General features: G+C 43.0%; 1 protein-coding gene across 1 annotated transcript in view; it reads right to left on the bottom strand.

Annotated features, from left to right (window-relative positions):
• IPO5 (importin 5) overlaps positions 1 to 7528 on the bottom strand; it is a 45175-nt gene extending 37647 nt beyond the window's left edge. Inside the window, exons 1-2 of the mRNA XM_030960113.1 lie at positions 7380 to 7528; positions 2297 to 2377 (exon numbers count right to left, since the gene is read on the bottom strand). Coding sequence (XP_030815973.1) covers positions 2297 to 2377; positions 7380 to 7463 — 165 coding nt within the window. The 5' untranslated portion in view covers positions 7464 to 7528. The remainder of the gene's footprint in view (positions 1 to 2296; positions 2378 to 7379) is intronic.
• Between the last annotated feature and the right edge of the window lie 12779 nt (positions 7529 to 20307).

Below are 20307 nucleotides of genomic sequence, written 5' to 3' on the forward strand. Positions count from 1 at the left end.
GAGTTAACCAAGAAAAAAACAAATTAAGGGGAAAATGCAGAACTTCTGCTCCTCTCAAAGATCTATGTGGTAAATCAAAACTGCAAAGTAACAGTCTAAAATATTTAAGTCCTACAAATAAAATAAATCAACTGTGAATATATATAATCTTTCTGCACAGCCCTTTAAAATGCAGTTGCATAGAGAGTACTCTTAATTTCATAACAGTGAGACTACAAGTGCAGGAAGTAAGGACAAGCCCCTCCTCAGACTGAGGTGTACAAACTTGCACATCACCCGGCACAGCAGTGTTCTAACTGCTAACTCAGATGCTTCCCTCACTTCTGTGAACAGCGTTACTTTGCTATTAGGAAAGTATGAAATAAGAGCAGAGGAAAGAGGTGAATATTTCCATAGTTTAGGCATCTGGTTAAGAGAAAACATGTTACACAGTTAGTTAAAAGAGTTATTCCAAATCTAGCTTAATGGTGTTTTCTATGTTAAATACAAGAGGCACTTGGGAGCACAATCAGCATCCATGTTTGTCCATTTAAATGCCAAAACTACTGGGCTGCAGAGGCAGGACTTCCCCAACTGCTGTCTGAACAGTCTTACAAGTCTTGTACTCTCTACAACACAGACACCCAACTCATGCAAACAGGATGGGGTATTTGCTTCATCCTAGTTTTCCTGCAAAGAGGTAAAGCAATACAAAGGCTTCAAGATGAAGAGGGATCTGAACCCAGCTTCCACATAGCCTGGACAAGGCATGTTTAAAGTTCTGAAGCTCCTTCCAGCATCCTGTGTTTGGTGGCACCAGTACCACCAATTCAATGTGCTCAGAGAACACATACCAGGCCCAAAGTTCTATCCACTGGTGACATGCAATACTCTGCTCAGCATTTGGATCTCGATAAAACACATGCAGAAACTACCTGCTGATACCAGCACCACAATTAAATATGCACAGAATGCTTCCCAGCATATGTAGTGTTTATATGCAGCATTTAGATTGAGTATGGGGATTACTTCACTTAGGCTCTAATTAGGCTACTAAGTAGTTGGATTTACAGGGAAGAGGTTGTAGGTTTTATTAATCAGGATTTTTTGAGTCCAGCACCTAATGCTTACTTAGGGTAAGAGTAACATTTAAATCTTTCTTTGAGTAATCCATTGGTAAAGTTAAATGTCAAGATATTCTACACATGTTAGCCTTTGATGTCTTTGGCAAGAGTAACTTCTATAGGTGAAAAGGTTTTTTTGTACTTTGCAAGTCAGAATCCAAGTCATTGGCAAGATCTTTAAGTTTTACACTGGGCTATTTCCTTAGCTGATGTAAAGGGAATAAAATCAGCAAACACATGAAACAAGTATTTATTTATACTTTGTAGTAACACTGCTCTACAGTTGTTTATCATTTGAAACATTTCAAAGGAGCAAAAAGGAAAACTAGATACCAGTCGCTAGTATAATATTGAAGGAGTCTGTCAGAAGAACACAACATTGTAGATCGATAAGCATCAATATGGGTAAACTGATTCTTAGCATTAAAAAGCACACATGGCAACTAACTCTAAATTGAATACAGTCTGCCAGAAGAGACTGTTATTCATAGAGAAAAAGCACACTTATGCTCTTATAATATTGTTCAGAAATTGTTTAGGTGACTCTAAAATTTGCAATATCTTGAAAGTTTAGTAGTTCTTTGCTTTGCATATCCGAGTGAATAATAGTTTTACCAGTCAGTACTTTAACTGATTGCTAAAGTTGTGAACCTTACAAAACTAAGGAGTAACTAAAAGGCACCCTTTATGCCCAGATTAAAAAAAAATGTATAATATTTAGACTACTCTCCACTCGTTCCATAATACTGCCAGATGACTTAAGAAGCACTCTAAGTTTCAGGCAACACACAAGTTTAGTATGTTTAGGCATGGGACTCCAAGTAGAAATCACTTCTCAACTGTAACTTGAAGAAACAAACATGACAGTAAGTCACCTACTAGTTATACATTTAATGGAAAATAACACTCATTGAGCAAAGCACACAACAGAAAACAATGTAGACTCAAGCAGTTGCTTATGAAAAAACTATTCCTGAAACTAAATATCCTGCACCACAAAGTGTCAGCTAGTGAAATGGACATGCAACAATCAAGACAAAAAGAAGAGTGATCCCTCTACAAATGAGCAGTAAATTAAGATGCTTCAGTTAACACCAAACTTGTTCATTTATCCCAAAATCAGCACTGATTTCTTCCCCTCTTCTCCAAGTCCCCTTGAAAATCTGCACAAATCCAAGGTTATTGAGCCATACCTCCTCGGGAGTAGCATTGTTCCTGATTGCCTGCAGGAGGTAAGTGATCTTTGATGGGCCTGGAATAGTCTCGTAGGTCTCCTGCACAAAAAGAGATGCAGCTTATTGTAAACATTTATTAGAAAGCATGTGTTAAGCATTAGTATGAATTGACTCTCCTTTTAAAACAACATCAGTATCCACCCAATTAAAAAAAAATAACGTAGCAGAAAAAAGAAACGAAACATATCAAAATAAAAATGTATGACCTATTTTAAAATTATGAGTAAAATCTTAGTTATCTGGAAAGATCTACTATATTGGAATGATCTACATATGCATGGCCACATAGGAGATTAATTACAAAATACAAATAGAACATAAACTCGTAGAAATACAACATACACCAAACATCTCCTACTGGGAATCCATCATGGCTTTTATCATATCAAAGAATTAAGAACTTTGGAAGCCTGAGACCGAGCTGTGACCAACAGGCTAATAATCACAGACTACTGTATAGTCCAAAAATTGAATCGGTTCTGGTTTTGAACCTTTTTAAAACTTTTACGATGTTATGTGGCAGCCACGTGTCTCAACCATACATTCTGAATAAGAATGTCTTATTTTCAAACTCCTGCCTGAATTTCAGAAAGAGAAGCTATTTAGTCTCCTTAGGAAAACTCTCTAAACAAAATGAGAAGTTTAACAAGTTCAGTTACATTGTCTTACATGCTCCTGGCATGCATTTTATACAAGTCTCCTTTTTAAAGTATATTGTTACTTAGAAGCTTGAGTGAAAATACAGCAAAACAACTTTTGCTAACCAAAACATGGTATATGAGTACATTTTGAAACAATGTTTTTTTTTAAATATATCAAACCTGGAAATAGTTCTATACTTAGTAACTACGAGTTACTTTTTGTTGACAGTCTTGATGATTAATTACTTCACCCTTTCCAACATTCATTATCCCATTCTGAACTCAAGGAATGAGCCAATTCTGCAAAGCTCAGGTTTATTTGTATCAGTTCTCTGCCTGCCTACTTCCTATTTCCAACTCTGCAGTAGCTCCTTCCAGTACTCTTAACAAACTCTTACACACCCTGACAGGATACCTGCTATCGTCAATTAAGCAGTTTTGCATTTAATATTAGACATCATCTTCCTCCCTTTCTGTACCTGCTTCCTAGTAGGCCTTCTTCACAAAGTGAATCCACATTTCATATTCTCTCTAGTTGCCAACATACACTCACAGTCAATGAGACTCTGAATCCCCAATGAATCCCTGCACTTAATCTAATCATTTCATGGAGACTGCAAAATTAAACGAGGTTTAGGGTCAGAATAGAAAATCTTTCTCAGGTTAACCTCTTCCATGAATGCATATATTTATACTGCACTATTATCTACAAATCCAAAAACTAACACAGAGACACAAAGGTTCCCTAAACCCAGGCCCAGCACAGACTTGTTATGCTTTCACAGACAACTGAAGCACAGTAAAAGCTGGCTTCTCTCATGTCAATTCTGATAACCATAAAATTCTATTTTGAGTTGTTTAACTCACTAAAAATGGCAGCAACCTAAGCAGTTGCTCAATGGTATAACTCTGTCAATTCTGTAAACTGGATTCAGAGGATGCTAAAGCCAAGGGGCACAAGGAGTACATGGCCAAACACAGAACCTTCCCTCTGGGCTGGTGGGAGACTTTGCTGGCCCTACCCATCTTACTACCAGTCTTGCCTACACTCTAACTATGTAGCTGGATCCAGTTACATCTCACTGTATTGTTTAAGTTTACAATTAGTTCCCCAGTTATCTTATACAGAAGTACAAATTTCTCACACACTATGACCAACTTTCAGAACAAGTGCAAGAAAGTATCTATCCTCTACACTTACTACTCATGTTCTCCCAAACCTGAGAAATGCATTTTAAAAAAGAGCATAAAATCACCAAAACAAAGTAAATAAAAGTTTCTCTATTAGAAGACAGACACACAAGTAAGAAGACAGGTTTTTATAGTCAACAGACAACACCCCAGGATGGATGGTAAAAGAAACCAACCAGATTTCAGCCAACTAGTCAGGTTAAGTTATGAGCATGCTAGCTCATACGCATAATCACAAACTGTTTTGGGCTGGAAGGGACATTAAAGACCATCTAGTTCCAAACCCTCTGCCATGGGCAGGGATACCTTCCACTAGGCCAGGTTACTCAAAGCCCCTGCCAACTTAGACTTAAATACTTCCAAGAATGGGGCATTACAGCTTTTCTGGGCAGCCTGGTCCAGTGCCTCAACACCCTCACAGTAAAGAATTTATTCCATTTATCTAATCTAAACCTGCCCTCCTCAAGTTTAAAGCCATTGCCCCTTGTCCTATCACTGCATGCCCTTGTAAAAGCTCCTCTCCACCTTTCTTGCAGGCCTCCTTTAGGTACTTGAAGGCTGCTCTAAGGTGCCTCCAGTCTTCTCCAGGCTCAACAACCTCCAACTGGCTCAGCCTGCCTTTCACAGGAGAGCTGTTCAGATCCTCTGACCATCTTTATGACCCTCCTCTGGACCCACTCCAACAGGCCCATATCCTTCTTGTGTTAGGGACCACAGAGGTAGACACAGTACTCCAGCAGGGTCTCACAAGAGCAGACTATACACATATAAATTCATACACATCTATTAAGTTAGGAGTTACCAGGCTTTCTTCCTCACCCTTTTTTTTTTAACATCTTTCACTACAATCCTCCCAAACAGGATATGACTACATCTCTATTAATTTCAGTCTTCAGCTGAACACCCCTCATTCTCATTTCAATGAATTTCTATTTGAAATAACCTGCTTAGTCTGCTTAGTTCCCTGTCTATCCATTTCTCATTCTGACTGGTTTTCACTAGATACAAATGAAAATCTGCTATTCAATTTATCTGCAGTTATTTGAATCCTTTATGTATTCAATATTACCTTCCAACAGTAAGTACACTTTGAAAAACTGACTGGACTATGCCAATGTTTAAAACCAAGTATGAGTTCTGTATGATTTTAGGAAGCAAATATTTTAACAGTTATGCAATACTTTTATAAAAAAAATTACTTAAAGGAATATACAACTTAAGTCAGTCTAGCTACACTGTAGAGAGACAGATTTGTGTTTCTAGGTCGAAGTTCATTAACCCACCACGAAGACTAAGTGGGGTTCTTCACAGCCATGCATGGTGGAAAAATGAGAGACAACAGGCATAAATTGAAAAAAAGAGGTTCAGGCTGGAAGGCCCAGATCTCTCTGTCCTAATGAGGACAAGTCAAGCAGGAGTGAGTAACTCAAAGAGCTTGTGCAGTCTCCATTCTTAGAGGTTTTCAAGAGTCAGCAGGACAAAGCCCCCAGTGACCTGATCTGACCTGATAGCTGACACTGCTTTGAGCATGGCAGACCTAAGGACCCTTCCACTCTGAATGATCCTAAACCATAAAATAGTTTGCAGCACACCTTGGAAATATTCAGAAACTAATGACAAATTCAGTGCAGATAAATGAGTAAAAAGTTATACTACTCCTTGTATTTTTATAAGAAACTAACAGACTTGAAAAACTTGGTTTCTATCATGCCAATTAGGGTTTCTTATTCTGATTGACCATAGTGTATATGTAATAAATAAATACATACTTATGAAGATTAAAAAGAACTCCAACTCAGTTTCAAGCAAGTTTCTGACAAAATATACCAGTTTTAAGAATCTAAGCTTTAAAGTTCTTACCCAATGTTTTATTTCACAGGCATTGTGACACAGGTGCACAACGAACTTTCTTTGTTACAATTCCAAAAAAGTGCAATTTTTTATAGAAATGTTTTTAGGTTATATGTAGGCAGTTGAGAAGAGAAAGAAATTCAGCTGCCAGAGAATGGCTTCCATTGCAGCTCTATGTTCAGGAATGTGGGAATAATTCTTGCTGACTCTCTAGAAAGTGCAGTTATCAATACTGAACTTCACTAGCTTTCTAAAAATGTATGTCTCGCCTCCTTCTCACTCTGGATTCATATTTGAGGAATTTTCGCTGCAGCATCAGGAATAATGCTTTTTATTCTTCACCAAACAATGCGCTGAACTCTGCTGACCGCTGGAGTGATGAGAGCGATAAAAGACCCGATGCAGCCATGCAGCGGGAATTCATGCTAAACCTAGACGCTGGTATTTAATTCAACGGGAGAGATTCCCCACCAGGCTTGACAATGGAGCCTTAAGCATGACAGAGAGAAAGAATTAACGTGGCTTAGCCGCCACAAAGAATTTCAGCTGAAACAACATGTCTGAAAACTTTTTGCTGATAACAAGAGCAACTCAGCATATTGAAAACACTTCTTTTGGGTGAAATACTTCTTAGCTGACGAAACACTTGAACACACACGGGGCCGCTCCGAAAAGTTAAAAAACCAAACTCCTGTGTGGCAAGAGAGAAAGACCTCGGTCCCGCTCCTGCCGGCCCAGAGGGGCGGGGGCACGGAGCCCCAGCGAGGGCCGCTTCGGGCGCGCACACAACAGCACTTCCACCGCGCCAGGCACCCGCTCTGACCTCCTTCGGGAGCCGCCTCCGCTCCCGAGGCACCGCTCCCGGCCCCCACACACGCCGCTGCCGCCACCGGCCCGGGGACCCCGCTGCGCAGCGGGGCCGGGGCCGCGCTCCGTCACGCCGGGCGGCTCAGGCGGAACCAGCCATGGGCAACGGGGACAAGCAGCCCCTGGCGACGGTCCCACACGGGCCGCGGGCGGGGCGGGCTCGAGGCGGGCGAGGGGCGAGAGCGGCGCCGGACACGCCGGGGCGGGCGCCGAGGGGAGTAACGGGACCCTTCGCGCCCTCACGGGCCAAGGGCCGGCGCGGGCCCGGCGCCCGCCAGGCAAAACGGTCACCACCGCCCGGCCCCGCCGCCCCGGCCGGGGCAAGGCCCGAGCCGCCCGGGCAGCAGCTGGTGCCGCTGCTCACACGTGGGGCTCGGCCGGCCCCGCCGCCTCCCTGCCCCCCTCCCTTCCTCCCTCCCTCCCGCCCTCCGACGAGGCCCGGCGGGTCTGACAGGCCGTCTCGGCGGCTGCTGACGCGGCGGCCCTGTTACCTCGGCCTGCTTGCGGACCGCATTGTCCGGGCTGAGCAGGTTGCCGAGGAGGGCGTAGAACTGCTCCTGCTCCGTCGCCGCCATTGCTGCGAGAGGGAAGGAGAGGGAGGAAGGGGGAGCGCCGGCCGCGCCGCCGGCGGGGGAGCGAGGGGCGGGGCCGCAACGCCAGCCGCGCTCCCATTGGCCGCGGCGCACGGAGCCTCGCCCCCGATTGGCCCTACCTCCCTTTGACGTCCCGGCGGCTCGGGGCGAGGCGGGCAGCCGGGAGCGGCGGCTCAACCGACCCTCAATGGGGGTTTGTCTCCTCGCGTGTCATTGGTGCGCCGCCGCGCCGGGGGCGGGAGGCAGGGGCGGCGAAGCGCTCTGATTGGCGGGCGGCTGTAGCAGCCCCGGCGGGATTGGCCGGAGCCGCGGTCGGGCGGCGCGGGCAGGGAGGGGTCGCGCCGGGACGCGGAGCTGGGCCGGGCCGGGCAGGGGAGGGACGGAAAGCGCTGGAGATCGCGGGGCGTCGCCTCCTGGCGCTCGGTGACGTCGTGCTGCTGTCCTGCCACAGGGAATCAGTGAGTCACAGAACGGGTCACGTTGGCAGGGACCGCCGTGATATCGGGTCCGAGCTCTCTGCTCAGGCAGGGGCGTCCTAGAGCGCATGGCACAGGATTGCATGGAGGCAAGTCTTGAATATTTCCAGAACGGATACTCCACAGCCTCTCTGGGCAGTCTGCTCCGGTGCTCAGTCACTCGCACAGTAAAGTATAGAAGTTCATCCTCACGTTCAGGTGGAACTTCCTGTGCGTCAGTCTCTGCCCGTTGTCTCCTGTTCATTGCTCAGCACCGCCGAGCTGAGCCTGGCTCCAGCATCGTGGCACCCTCCTTTCAGATACTGATAGACATTAATGAGGTCCCCTCTCAGGCGTCTCTTTTCGAGACCAAGCAGGCCCAGCTCCCTCAGCCTTTCCTTGTAGGAGAGTTGCTCCAGTCCTCTCATCCTGCTCTGCTGGACCATTCCAGGAGTTCCGTATTTCTCTTGTACTGAGGAGCCCAGCACTGGACACAGCACTCCACATATGGCCTCACCAGGGCTGAGCAGAGGGGCAGGACAACTTCCCCTGACTTGCTGGGATTGCTCTTCCTAATGCACCCTAGGATACCATTGGCCTTCCTGGCCACAAGGGTGCTGGTGGCTCATGGACAGCTCGTTGTACACCAGCATGGCCAGGTCCTTCTTTGCAGAGCTGTTCCTCAGCAGAGCAGCCCCCAGCCTGTGGGTTGTTCTTCCCACAGGACCTTGCATTTGCTCTCGTTGAGTTTCAGAAGGTTCTTCTCTGCCCATCTCTCCAACCCACTGAGGTTTTAATAGATTGAATAAAACTTAATTAATATTCCCTTTGATCTTAGGGAATATCACAGGTTCATGACATGCATGGTGAGAGGCTTTGGGCGTTACCTTGGTCATTGGTGGAGGGCTCTGTTCAGCCAGCTGTTCGGGGTGCACCAGCCAGCTGTTCGGGGTGCAGCTGCCAGATCAAGTATCTCCTTCTAGTGTGCCTTGGCTGTGCCCAGGGAATGCGAAGGAAGGAAGGAAGTGGCGGAAGGAAGTGGCGGAAGGAAGGAAGTGGCGGAAGGAAGTGGCGGAAGGAAGGAAGTGGCGGAAGGAAGGAAGTGGCGGAAGGAAGTGGCGGAAGGAAGGAAGTGGCGGAAGGAAGGAAGTGGCGGAAGGAAGGAAGGAAGTGGCGGAAGGAAGTGGCGGAAGGAAGGAAGTGGCGGAAGGAAGGAAGTGGCGGAAGGAAGGAAGTGGCGGAAGGAAGGAAGGAAGGAAGGAAGGAAGGAAGGAAGGAAGTGGCGGAAGGAAGGAAGGAAGGAAGGAAGGAAGGAAGGAAGGAAGGAAGGAAGGAAGGAAGGAAGTGGCGGAAGGAAGGAAGGAAGGAAGGAAGGAAGGAAGGAAGGAAGGAAGGAAGGAAGGATCCATCTTGAGTGCATCAAGAAAGAATTGTGGGCAGGGCTGGAGGATGATTTTAAGCTGACTGAAAACTCAGAAGGACCATAAGTGAAGATGAAATATAAAAGCAAGCATACTTTCTAGTGTTAAATGCACTCCTGTAAATGTCCTCAGAGCTCAGCTACGTGGATTAGGTTTGTACAGCTTGTTACACATTCTGGAGGGCCTTTTGGATGTCTTCTTGAAATAGACATGGCTTTCCTGCCTTTTTATCACCTGTAAACAGGTTTGTATGACCTTCAGTAACATTGCTGTCTGCTTCCCATGCATAAACAAATAAATGTATGTGCTTTCATCTTGACTTGTCTTAATGGTGATTTCACCATAGATGTGTAGTAGGATTGTTAGCTAAAGAATACAGTATCTAATGGGGGTTGGGAGGAGAATGTAAACCACAGGATATGGAAAATTGTTTTCTTACTCCTGCTGGTTTTTGCATCTGTAGATGCAGGGAGTGGGTTGTTATATAAAAACTGTCTAGTTGTGTTTGAGGAAGAGCGAGGTGTATGAAATTTGCCTAAGACCTGAAAAACAGTTGTCAAATTATCTTTGGAGTACCGGTGATGAACATGAGATTCCAGTAGAGCTCCCTTGGAAAGGGAAGGCAGGGAAGGCAGGAACGACCTGATACAGTTCATTAGAGCAAGCCAAGTGAGAGTGTATCTCTATGTGTGTATGTCTGTCTGTTTCTGTTCCTGTGTGTGTAATGATCAATAAATTTAGTAGTGTAATGCTCTAGGAGTACATTTGAATACATTTCACCCTGATATTCAAAGCATAGAAAGGAGCGTCTATACTGGGTTCAGAAGAACCTGCTGGTAAACTCAGCAGATTAATGATGTTCCACTTCAAATCCTGACAGTTTGGGGAAGGCAGATTAAAAACTTCGCCTAGGTAAAAAACAGTTAATATATTGGACAGAGTCCCAAGCAAACAAAGTTGTCACTAATGCAATGTGATCAGAGTCTGCCACCTCAGGTGCTCGTTCTCACTTGGGACAAGTTTGAAGCTTGGGAAACAGCCAGAAATTATGCCAAAGAAGCACTAAAGAGGGTTTGAAAAAGCACCTGAGGAGAGCTCAAATAGATACAGCCACCAAGCAGCCAGCAGCAATGTTGGTATTGCTGAATATTGCCTGATTCCAGCAGTCTGTTTATAAAACAACATCAAAAAAGACAAGAGAAAGTATGACAGCAGAAATCAGAAGAATTACCTTGACCTGTTCTAAACACTTCAGGCCCAAGACGTGTGTTGAACTGTAGTTTATCCAATGAAATTTTATTGATGTTTTGAAGCTTGGACAGACACTGAAATTGAAAATTCAAATCTTCGAAGAACAGAAGCTTTAGTTTAGTATTTATCAAACTTCACAACTCTGAATACAAATGGATTGTAAAGAGTGGGAGAGCTACAAAACTGTTTATTATACCTGAGGAATGCTATAATGTTTCTTACAGAGTATTAGGGGGTGTGAAATGACAAACAAAATAAGAAGGGCATCTCAGATTCTTGTGAAATACTTTCTGATGCTGACTTACAGGTGAAGGGTTTGACATGTCTGTGTTTCAACATTCAGAAGCAAGGAACGAGATGATGATAAAGAAAGACACAGAAAAGAAGATACAGCAAAATAAATTCAAACGTATTTGCAAAGCACAATAACAGGTCAGCTCTGTCATATGAGGAGATCTACCCTAAGTTTAAAGTGACTGTTGATGGTCCATGTGTATTCCATGTACTCTACATATCACAAAAAAGTGCAACCATGGTAGCCTCAGAGGCCAGAGATGAGTCAGAAAGTGCATGAGGGCAGATTTCCAGCAAAAGTCAAGAGAACAGAGTAAGTTGATGTCAGTGGGAAGCTATGCTCTAGCGGGGGCTGTTTGAAGTTATCTTGGCAGAGCAAGCTCTCTGCAAAGAGCAAGCAGTGTCTGAAAATTGCTCTGGACAATGTGTGGGGTGAGGCAAAGAATTACATTGCTGTCAGCAATGACTATCAGTAGTGGACTATAGTTTGCGCAAATTGTCCATCTGTTCATCCGTTTCGTGTGCTCGGAGCTCAGAAAGGGCATAGGTCAGTTCCCGTGCCTAAAGCATGGGGAGGGGATGCCTGTAACTATAAAGGGTGCTGGGAGAGATGCTGCTCTTTCCATTCTGCTCCAAGAAACCCTGACCTGTGGCTTCTTACTGGTTTTCTGTGTTGGTAAGGCAGAGCTGGGAGGTGATACAACAGTGTCTAGTTACAAGCTGTGGGGTCTACTAGACTGGGGAGCATGCTGGGAGTCTGGAGAATAGCCATCAACCACTAATGAGATCCAGAATTCTTGGGTGGGAACTTTCTGAAGCCATCAAAATGGTTAATAAGCTTAATTACAAGGCAGGAAAGCTCCACATGCAGGTTATTCTGTAGGTCCTACACACTGCAGGCTTGAAAAGCTTTTGTTGTGAAGAAGCTTTGAACATCCTGTAGAGCTGCAAAGAGGCATCTCGTACTTCCCTCCTCCCAGGTCTTGTCACTGAAGTCAGATATCCCTTGGAGGACATCAGACTGAGGAACTGACATGAAATTTTGTTAGTCCCAGGAAGCAGAATGCAGAGGGTCTTGTGTATTTGTCTAGGAGTATTTTCTGAATAAGTATACCTTTTAAAAAGTTCACCCCAACTTCGCCAGACACCCCTAGACAGTGCAGAATAATGAAGTGTAAAGGGCTGGGATAACCTGTGGAGATAAGCGACTTCTTGAACAGGGCTCTGTCTCAGGTCATTTTACCAAAGAGTGATACAGTGGAAGAAGTAGGAGACAAGGCTTTTGTGTGGATTACAGATAATACTACACTGAGGCTCTGCCTGCTGTGTCAGAAGACAAGGCAGATAAATTACTGAGCAGCCTGAGCAATGCGAAGTTCTACAACCTGCCAAGCTTCACAAAGCTGCACACGCACTTAAAAAATAGTAGTTTACATGCATCATGGATGTAGGTCTTTGAGTTCCAGACAATTACTGATTTTGTTAATTTAGGAGGCAACTTTCTGACACTTAAAAACCTAGTGTTCGTAGAACTGCATTTGATGTATTGATAATACAAAAGCTGAGAAGAGTGCAAAACCTGTGGGGTTTGAATTCATTGAAGAAAATTGATAAATTATGAAAAAATAATACAGTTTTAGTCATTAACAGCAAGAAGTGGTAGGGAGAGATGTTACAGCTCTCTGAGAGACTAATATAAAGACACAGGGAATTAGCTTGTACCAAAAAAAAAAACCAAAACCAAACCAAAACCAATAAACCACCCCCCCCAAAAAAAAAACCAAAAACAAAAACCAAAAGAAAAAACTCAAAAAAATCCAGCAAACAAAAATTGACCACTCACAGTGTTTCTTTCTTAGAATGGAATTCAATGTTATAGAATTCAATTACTACTGAAGATTTGTAGATGGCTTTAGTGGTATTGTTGCTTTTATTAAGGCAGTTTGTCAAAAGCATCCATCTGACAAGGCGATCTGAACATAGGCTTTGAACAGATTAAAGAAGTTTTCTGACTGTCCCTGTACTAGCCTGGAGAGGAGCAGGAAAATGCATGAATGGTCGTGTCAGGGCTTCAGATACAGGTCTATGGAGGATGCTTTTCTTGAGATGGAAAGGGAGTATTGCCTTTAAAACCAAGATATGAACAGAATTACTCCAGAATGAGTACATTGCCACTGTGTGGGCTATTAGGTGAAATACCATTTCCTCACTCACAAATTCGGTGTCTGCAGGGAATAAATAGTAGTGGCATTTTTGTCAATGTCTCATAATATTCATGGTAAATGTTCTTTATCCCTAAAGGGAAAAACTTGATAACATTAAAATGAATTCAGTATGAAAGAGTGTAGTTTTGAATGAGTATGTTGGCAGGTCTGGTTATGCATTTATTTCTTTGGCAAGTCCCTCTGCTCCAAGCATGTTGCCAAGCTGTGAGGAAATAGACAGATTCTCAGCCATTTTCAGAACTTTCTGTTAGGGACTCAATAACATTTTTTTATTATATAGCATGTTTTATGAGCACACAGAATGATAATAAAGTAATATTTTCTCTGAAGCAATGAACAAGATGCTGTGGAATACCTGCTGAGCTCTCACAAAAAATTTTGCTGCTCCTACTGACAAAATTGAAAGCTGTCTGCTGTATTAAGATGGTAAAAGCCTCTTTGCTCTCAGCTGGTTTGACATTTCATCAGGTATTATTCAGAAATAATGTAAAATCATGGAAACCACTGTGGAAATGCCATACTGCTATATCTAGTTCACCTTGTCAGAATTCAAGATTCCTGCTCCCTCTGGAACTGCTTCTGCCTTAATGTTGCATAACTTCATTTCTCCTTCCATATGTATGGCTGAAAAGAGATGGGCAAATAGTAACAATTCAGCAATTCATTTTGCTATATTGGTAGAAAAATAGCCCTTTCAGCAGGAATCAAATTTTCAATTGTTTGTGCGTTAGACAGAGCGTCAATTGATTTGGCATATCAGTTGGCTTATAATTGGCAAATCCATTGGAAGGAGGCAGAGTCTGGGAGCACATAATTATAATGAAGTGCATTTCCAAATTACAAAGGCTGATGTGCCCAAACATGAATTGAATGTCAAATTTCATTTATTCTATGGTTTAACTCACAAATCACTTGCTAAAATGTTGCATATAATATCCTTCATTTGTGACACCTTTATAACAGCTTACCTGCTGTTAACCTGTTTCAACACACCTTCTGAAAGAACACTTTCAGATCTTTAGATTAAGGAAAAGGTCAATTGCAAATTTAATAGGGATAGTTTTAATAAGAGACTAAGAAAAGCATGAAAATGTGACTCATTGTAAAGGAACTGTTAAATAATCCATATAGGAAAAAAAAAAGACATTAAATTCAGTCAGTCATAATCTTTGGTAAGTAAAAGGAAGGACATATGGAGACAAGACAGGTAGAAAATTAGGTTTGACCTGGTAAAAGAATAGAGTGGCAAAACCGCCAATGTAGTTTAGGGTTGTTCAAGCACGGGGAGATGCTCCTGGCTATGCAAATATCACCTCTTGTGATCACAGCAAAGTAGCAAGCACAAGTGCAGATTACAAGTTGTGCATGTGGCATTTCCATCCCCTTTGATGAAAACTGAATGTGCTTATCACAGGAAAGGCTCTAACCTAGAATTTGGAGTCTGGGAGGATGCATTTAAAAGGAAAAGCTAGAAGCGATAATCAGCAATTACCACGATAGATTCTGCAAACACAAATTACACTGTTGAGAGTGATATGAATTATTACATGTCTTTACAAATGGGCTAAATTAAGGGGGAAAAAACCCTTTGGCTATGTTTTTGGAAAATTTTCCTTGTACTTCCCTGATCATATGAGGTCACATGTAAGTAATTGCAGAAATGGAAAAAGATTTCCAAAATATGTCTTTGCACAGGAAACATAAGTATTTTCCAAATTCTAAGTGCTTAGCTTTGTAAATTTAAATATTTTAAAAATTTTAAATTTTATAAATTTAAATATAATTTTTAAAAGGTAATAAAAACATCTAGCATATAGGATTAAGACAGAACATTCCAAATTCATGGTATTCCCTCAGGCCTGGCTTTCTAGGGAGTGAGTATTTGAACCTGTCTTTCTGTACTTCTCAGGTACTACAGATTGGTTCCAGGGGTTAATCTGGCCAAAGCCTGCTCATATGTGGTCCTGCAGAATAAAAATCCACCTCAACAGTGGCCCACAGGATTCTCACTTTAATCAACATTTTGCTGAAATGTTCTTGGAAAATTTTACAACAATTCTCTATTCAGCATGTATAAACTGTGATTTTTTTTCTTTGAAGGTTGAGCAATATTTTGAGAATGTGCTAACTTAAAGTTACTTTTTCCAGGGACATTTTATGTCATCAAAATATTCTTCTGTTCAAATTTCAAGGCCTTTCAACCAGACATGTCTCAAAGAAAAGCTTGTAAAAGTTTCTTGACGTGAGAAAATGAAAATACCGTCCTCTAGTTCCATTCTTGGGAATGCCTAATAGCTCTGCTTGAAATCAAACTGAAAGTGTTTGATACAGACATGGCAAGTTTTAGTCCAGGTTTTAGAGTTCAGTAAAATTTAAACAGTAGTTGGGGTACCAGCTGAGTTTATCTCATGCTTTAATTACCTTCTTATTTATAAGTTATGTAGTTCTCTCATCTCAAATAGTTGTGATATCTTCCAGCTATTAAATTGCATTCTTGACTGTAGCTCCTGGGGTCTGTCAGACATAGAGTACAAAGTGGCATTGATTCTGCTCACTTGTTTTTCATTATCCTGTAGAAACTGAAAGTTGTTTCCTAAGAAGAATGAAGGTCAAATTGTTTAATTAAAAGAAGATTTGATTTTTTTTAAATGGGGATGGAGACTGAGAACAGTCTGCAAGATATATTGAGCTCCAAAGAGTTTCAGTTTAATCTAGTTTAATTTAGTTTTAATTGCCCTGAATACCAAACTTATCTTAGAAGTCTAGGAAGTCCTTTGTTTTTCTTTTTGTCTCTTCCAGCTTTCTAACATTACATTTCTCTAGCTGTCTTTCATCAAATAAATCTTACATAAGCTATCTGTAATTCAGGTATCTCTGTTCTTTATGCTCTCACCAGATTTATTTGTTTGGAGCCTGTGATTCTTTTCTACGCCAAAGATAAGGTGGAGAGGTGATTGAGAGCAGCCCTGCAGAGAAAGATTTGAGGCTGGTGGTTGATGAAAAACTCAGCATAAACCAGCAGTGTGAGCCCAGAAAGACACAAATCCTGGGCTGCATCAAAACCAATGTGGCCAGTGGGTCAAAGGAGTGATTCTCCCCCTCTGCTGTGCTCTTGTGAGACTCCCCCTGGAGCACTGCATCCTGCTCCAGTACCACCAACACAGGAAGGACGTGTGACTGGTGGAGCAAGTCCAGAGAAGGGCCACAAAGTGGGTAAGAGGGCTGGAACATCTCCCCTGTTGAAGACAGGCTGAGGAAGTCAGGGCTGTTCAGCCTGTAGAAGAGAAGGTTGTGTGGAGACCTCATAGCAGCCTTCCAGTATCTGAATGGGGCCTGCAGGGAAGCCAAGAGGGACTCTTTGTCAGGAACTGTACTGATAGGACAAGGAGTAATGGCTGCCAATTGAAAGAGAGGCAATTTAGGTCAGATATCAGAAAGAATTTTTTTACTGCGAGGATGGTGAGATGCTGGAACAGGCTGCCCATGGAGGCTTTGAATGCCCCAACCCTTGCAGTATTCAAAATTAGGCAGGATTAGGCCTTGAGCAGCCTGGTCCAGTGGGAGGTGTGCCTGCCCATGGCAGGGGAGGCTGGGGCTAGATGCTCTTTAAAGTCCATTTCAACCCCTTAATATTCTATGATTCTATGATTCTTTATCAAAATTAGAACAATACGTTTTTAGACCATGTATGGTATTGGGGAAGAAATGCATTCTAATTGGGCCAAGGAAAATCTCCATCCTTTATTGGATGCTGAGGCGAACATTGTAACCAAGGCTGAGGAAAAGCCTGAGGTACTTAATACCTTCTTTGCCTCAGTCTTTAACAGAAGGACTGGTTTTCCTCAGGACAGGCAGCCCCTGAGCTGGGAGTCAGGGACAGGGAGCAGAGCAGAGCCCCTGCAGTCCAGGAGGAGGCGGTGAGTGCCTGCTGTGCCACTGAGACACTCACAGCTCCGTGGGGCTGATGGGATCCATCCCAGGGTACTGAGGGAGCTGCTGGAAGAGCTCACCAAGCCACCCTCAACCACTGATCACCAGTCCTGGTTAACTGAGGCTGTCCCAGGTGACTGGGGGGTGGCCAGTGTGATGCCTGGATAAAAAAGATATCGGAAGGAGGATCTGGGGAACTATAGGCCAATCATCCTGACCTCAGTGCCTGGGAAGGTTATGGAACAGATCATCTGAAGTGTGATCCCATGGCATGCACAGCACAACCCGGGATCAGGTCCAGCCAGCATGCGTTGAGGAAAGGCAGGTCCTGCTTGACCAACCTGGTCTCCTTTTATGACCAGGTGACCCACCTAGTGGATGAGGGAAAGGTTGTGGATAATGCCTACCTGGACTATAGTAAAACCTTTGGAACTGTCTCCCACAGCATTTTCCTGGAAAAGCTGGCAGCCCACAGCTTGGACAGGAGCACTTTGCTGGGTTAAGAGCTGTCTGGATGGCCAGGCCTGGAGAGTGGTGGTGAATGGAGTCAGATCCATTTGGCAAGTGGTCACCAGTGGAGTTCCCTGGGGCTCAGTATTGGGCCAGTAAAGGTGCTTAATGTTTTTATTGATGGCCTAGATGAGGAGATGGAGTGTATCCTCAGTGAGTTTGCAGATGACACCAAGTCAGGCAGGAATGCCCATGTGTGGGAGGGTAGGAAGAGTCTACAGAAGGATCTGGGCAGAATAAATCGATGGGCTGAGGTCAGAGGTGTGAAGTTCAATAGGGTGAAGTGCTGGGTCCTGTACTTGGGTCACAACCACCCCACACAGTGCTACAGGCTGGGACAGAGTGGCTGGAAAACTGCCAGGTGGAAAAGGACCTGGGTGTGCTGATCAACAGCCACTGAACACAAGCCAGCGTGTGCTCAAGAAGGCAAATGTCATCCTGGCTTGTATCAAAACTCCTGTGGCCAGCAGGACCAGGGCAGTGATTGTCCCCCTGTATCAGCACTGGTGAGGCCACAACTCGAGCTCTGTGTCCAGTTCTGGGCCCCTCACTATAAGAAGGACATTGAGGAGTGAGTCCAGAGAAGGGAATGGAGCTGGGGAAGGGTTTTGAGAGGAAATCTTATGAGGAGTGGCTGAGGGAGCTGAGAGTGTTTAGCCTGGAGAAAAAGAGGCTCAGGAGAGACCTGGTCCCTTTCTACCACTGCCTGAAAGGAGAGAGTAGCCAGGTGGGGATCAGTCTGTTCTCCCAAGCAGAACAAGAGGATATGGCCTCAGCCTGTGCCAGGGGAGGTTCAGGTTGGACAGAAGGTAGATTTTCTTCGCTGAAAAGGTGGTCAAGCATTGAAATGGCCTGCCCAGTTACCATCCCTGGAAGTTACCATCCCTGGTGGAGTTACCATCCCTAGAAGTGTTCAAGAAACAACTGGACATGGCACTTGGTGCTATGGGTTACTTGACAAGGTCATATTCAACCAAAAGTTGGTCTTGATGATCTTGGAGGTCTTTTCAAACCTTTATTGATTCTGTGATTCTAATGGTTGTTTCTGTCCTTTATAACAGCTTCTCTCCCTCCAGCTCTACCTGAAAACATTTTCTAATGTATTTTTTAAACAAAAGTATTTCAAATATCTCTTTGTTGTGCCTTACGCCTTAATTATCCTAAAATGTTGAGTTGCCAAGATTTTGATTTCCATTCAATTACTTCTCACTGGTGTAGCAGGAAAAAATCAAGCTCAGTTTCTACAGCAACAGGAGTATGCTTCTAGTAGTATTCCTCATTTTATGGTTCTATCATTTGCATATTTTAATATAATATGTAAATAAGTGTAAATATTAAAAAGATTTTACTCTTTTTTAACCAATGTGTTGAAGGGCTGGATATCTGAAAATGCATGCTGGACTGGGATTTTTCTGTATGGTTCAGTAAAACATACTATCCTACAGTAAAACATACTGCCTTCTTTCTGTGAGGGAGAATGGAAAGTGTAATGCAAACCAAAAAAACCACAATATCATCATTGCAAGGAATAATGTGTCAATGGTAGCTTGCTGTGGCAGTTTTTTTTTGTAAAAAGATGAAAGACAGACAGATGTTTGATGGCACAGTTAATGAAAAAGAATGATACTTGAAGCAGTAGATAAAACAACTGCTGAAGGGGCATGTCCTATTGATGGATGGTTTATCTCTTTCGAGTGAGCTCTATTGTAGGTAATAAATACTGGCAAACAGTAACAGCCATCTAAACAGAAGGTTTAGAAATTACTACGCCTCTGATTAGCCTTAACAGAGCAGTATTTGCTTGATGTTGACAGAATCTCAGTATAGATAAATTAAGATCTTTCAGGGAAGATCATCTTTATCTAATGAAAGCTTTTTGTGGGACAGGGTATTTAAGTTGTGATAGTTTTTGGTAAATAAGGTCTAATTGATTTTTTGTTTCCTCACAGCATTTCTATTGTCCTAAAGTCTAGCCATGGCAATGGTCTAATAAAATGGTTGGGAAAAAAATTGATGAATGTGTGTTGGGTTTTTAAAAGATTAATGTAAGAAAACTGAATTAAAAAAGGTCTGCAGGAGAGCATGATAAATTTGTAGAAAAATCTCCTGCAGGGTTTTTCCTTGTTTTCTGTTTTCTTCAGATCACTTTTTAAACTTTTTTTTTTAACTTGCTGATACAAATACTTCAAAAATACAGGGACAGACACATTCTGTTGTTCTTAAAAATTCTCAAAGGAAATCAATGACATGCTGGACCAGCAAAAAACTCTGCCCTAGATTTTTCCCTTAGGTATATAGTGCAATATAAAGAGAAAATCTATGGGAAAAGTGGATGTGTGATGTTTTATCTCTGTGTTTTATGTGCTTGTTATTTGGATGCTGGACATATGCCAGCCACTGTTTTTGTCTGCTATAGCCCAAGTGCCAGGTCCTGGATGTGTCATAATTGTAGAAGTCTTCCTAGGCAAGCCTTGCCTAGCTTGGAAAGTAGGTTGTATGGAAATAGGGACAGGAAGAGAACCATCTTCACAACTCTTGCTATATTTGGTCTCCTTTGGCACCACAGTCATAAATAAATGTGTTTCCTTGGGAGGATATAATTCTGTTTTGGAAAATATGAACAAAGATCCAGAATAAAAATATAGTAATCAAATACCCCCGGGAATATTCAGTGATGGAAGTGGCAGGATAAAACTTACATTAGGGTTCTGTCTGTGAGTATGCAGGTCCTCACTTCTGC

This window comes from Camarhynchus parvulus, chromosome 1 (assembly GCF_901933205.1).
Source record: "Camarhynchus parvulus chromosome 1, STF_HiC, whole genome shotgun sequence".
In the NCBI taxonomy this organism is placed as follows: Eukaryota; Metazoa; Chordata; class Aves; order Passeriformes; family Thraupidae; genus Camarhynchus; species Camarhynchus parvulus.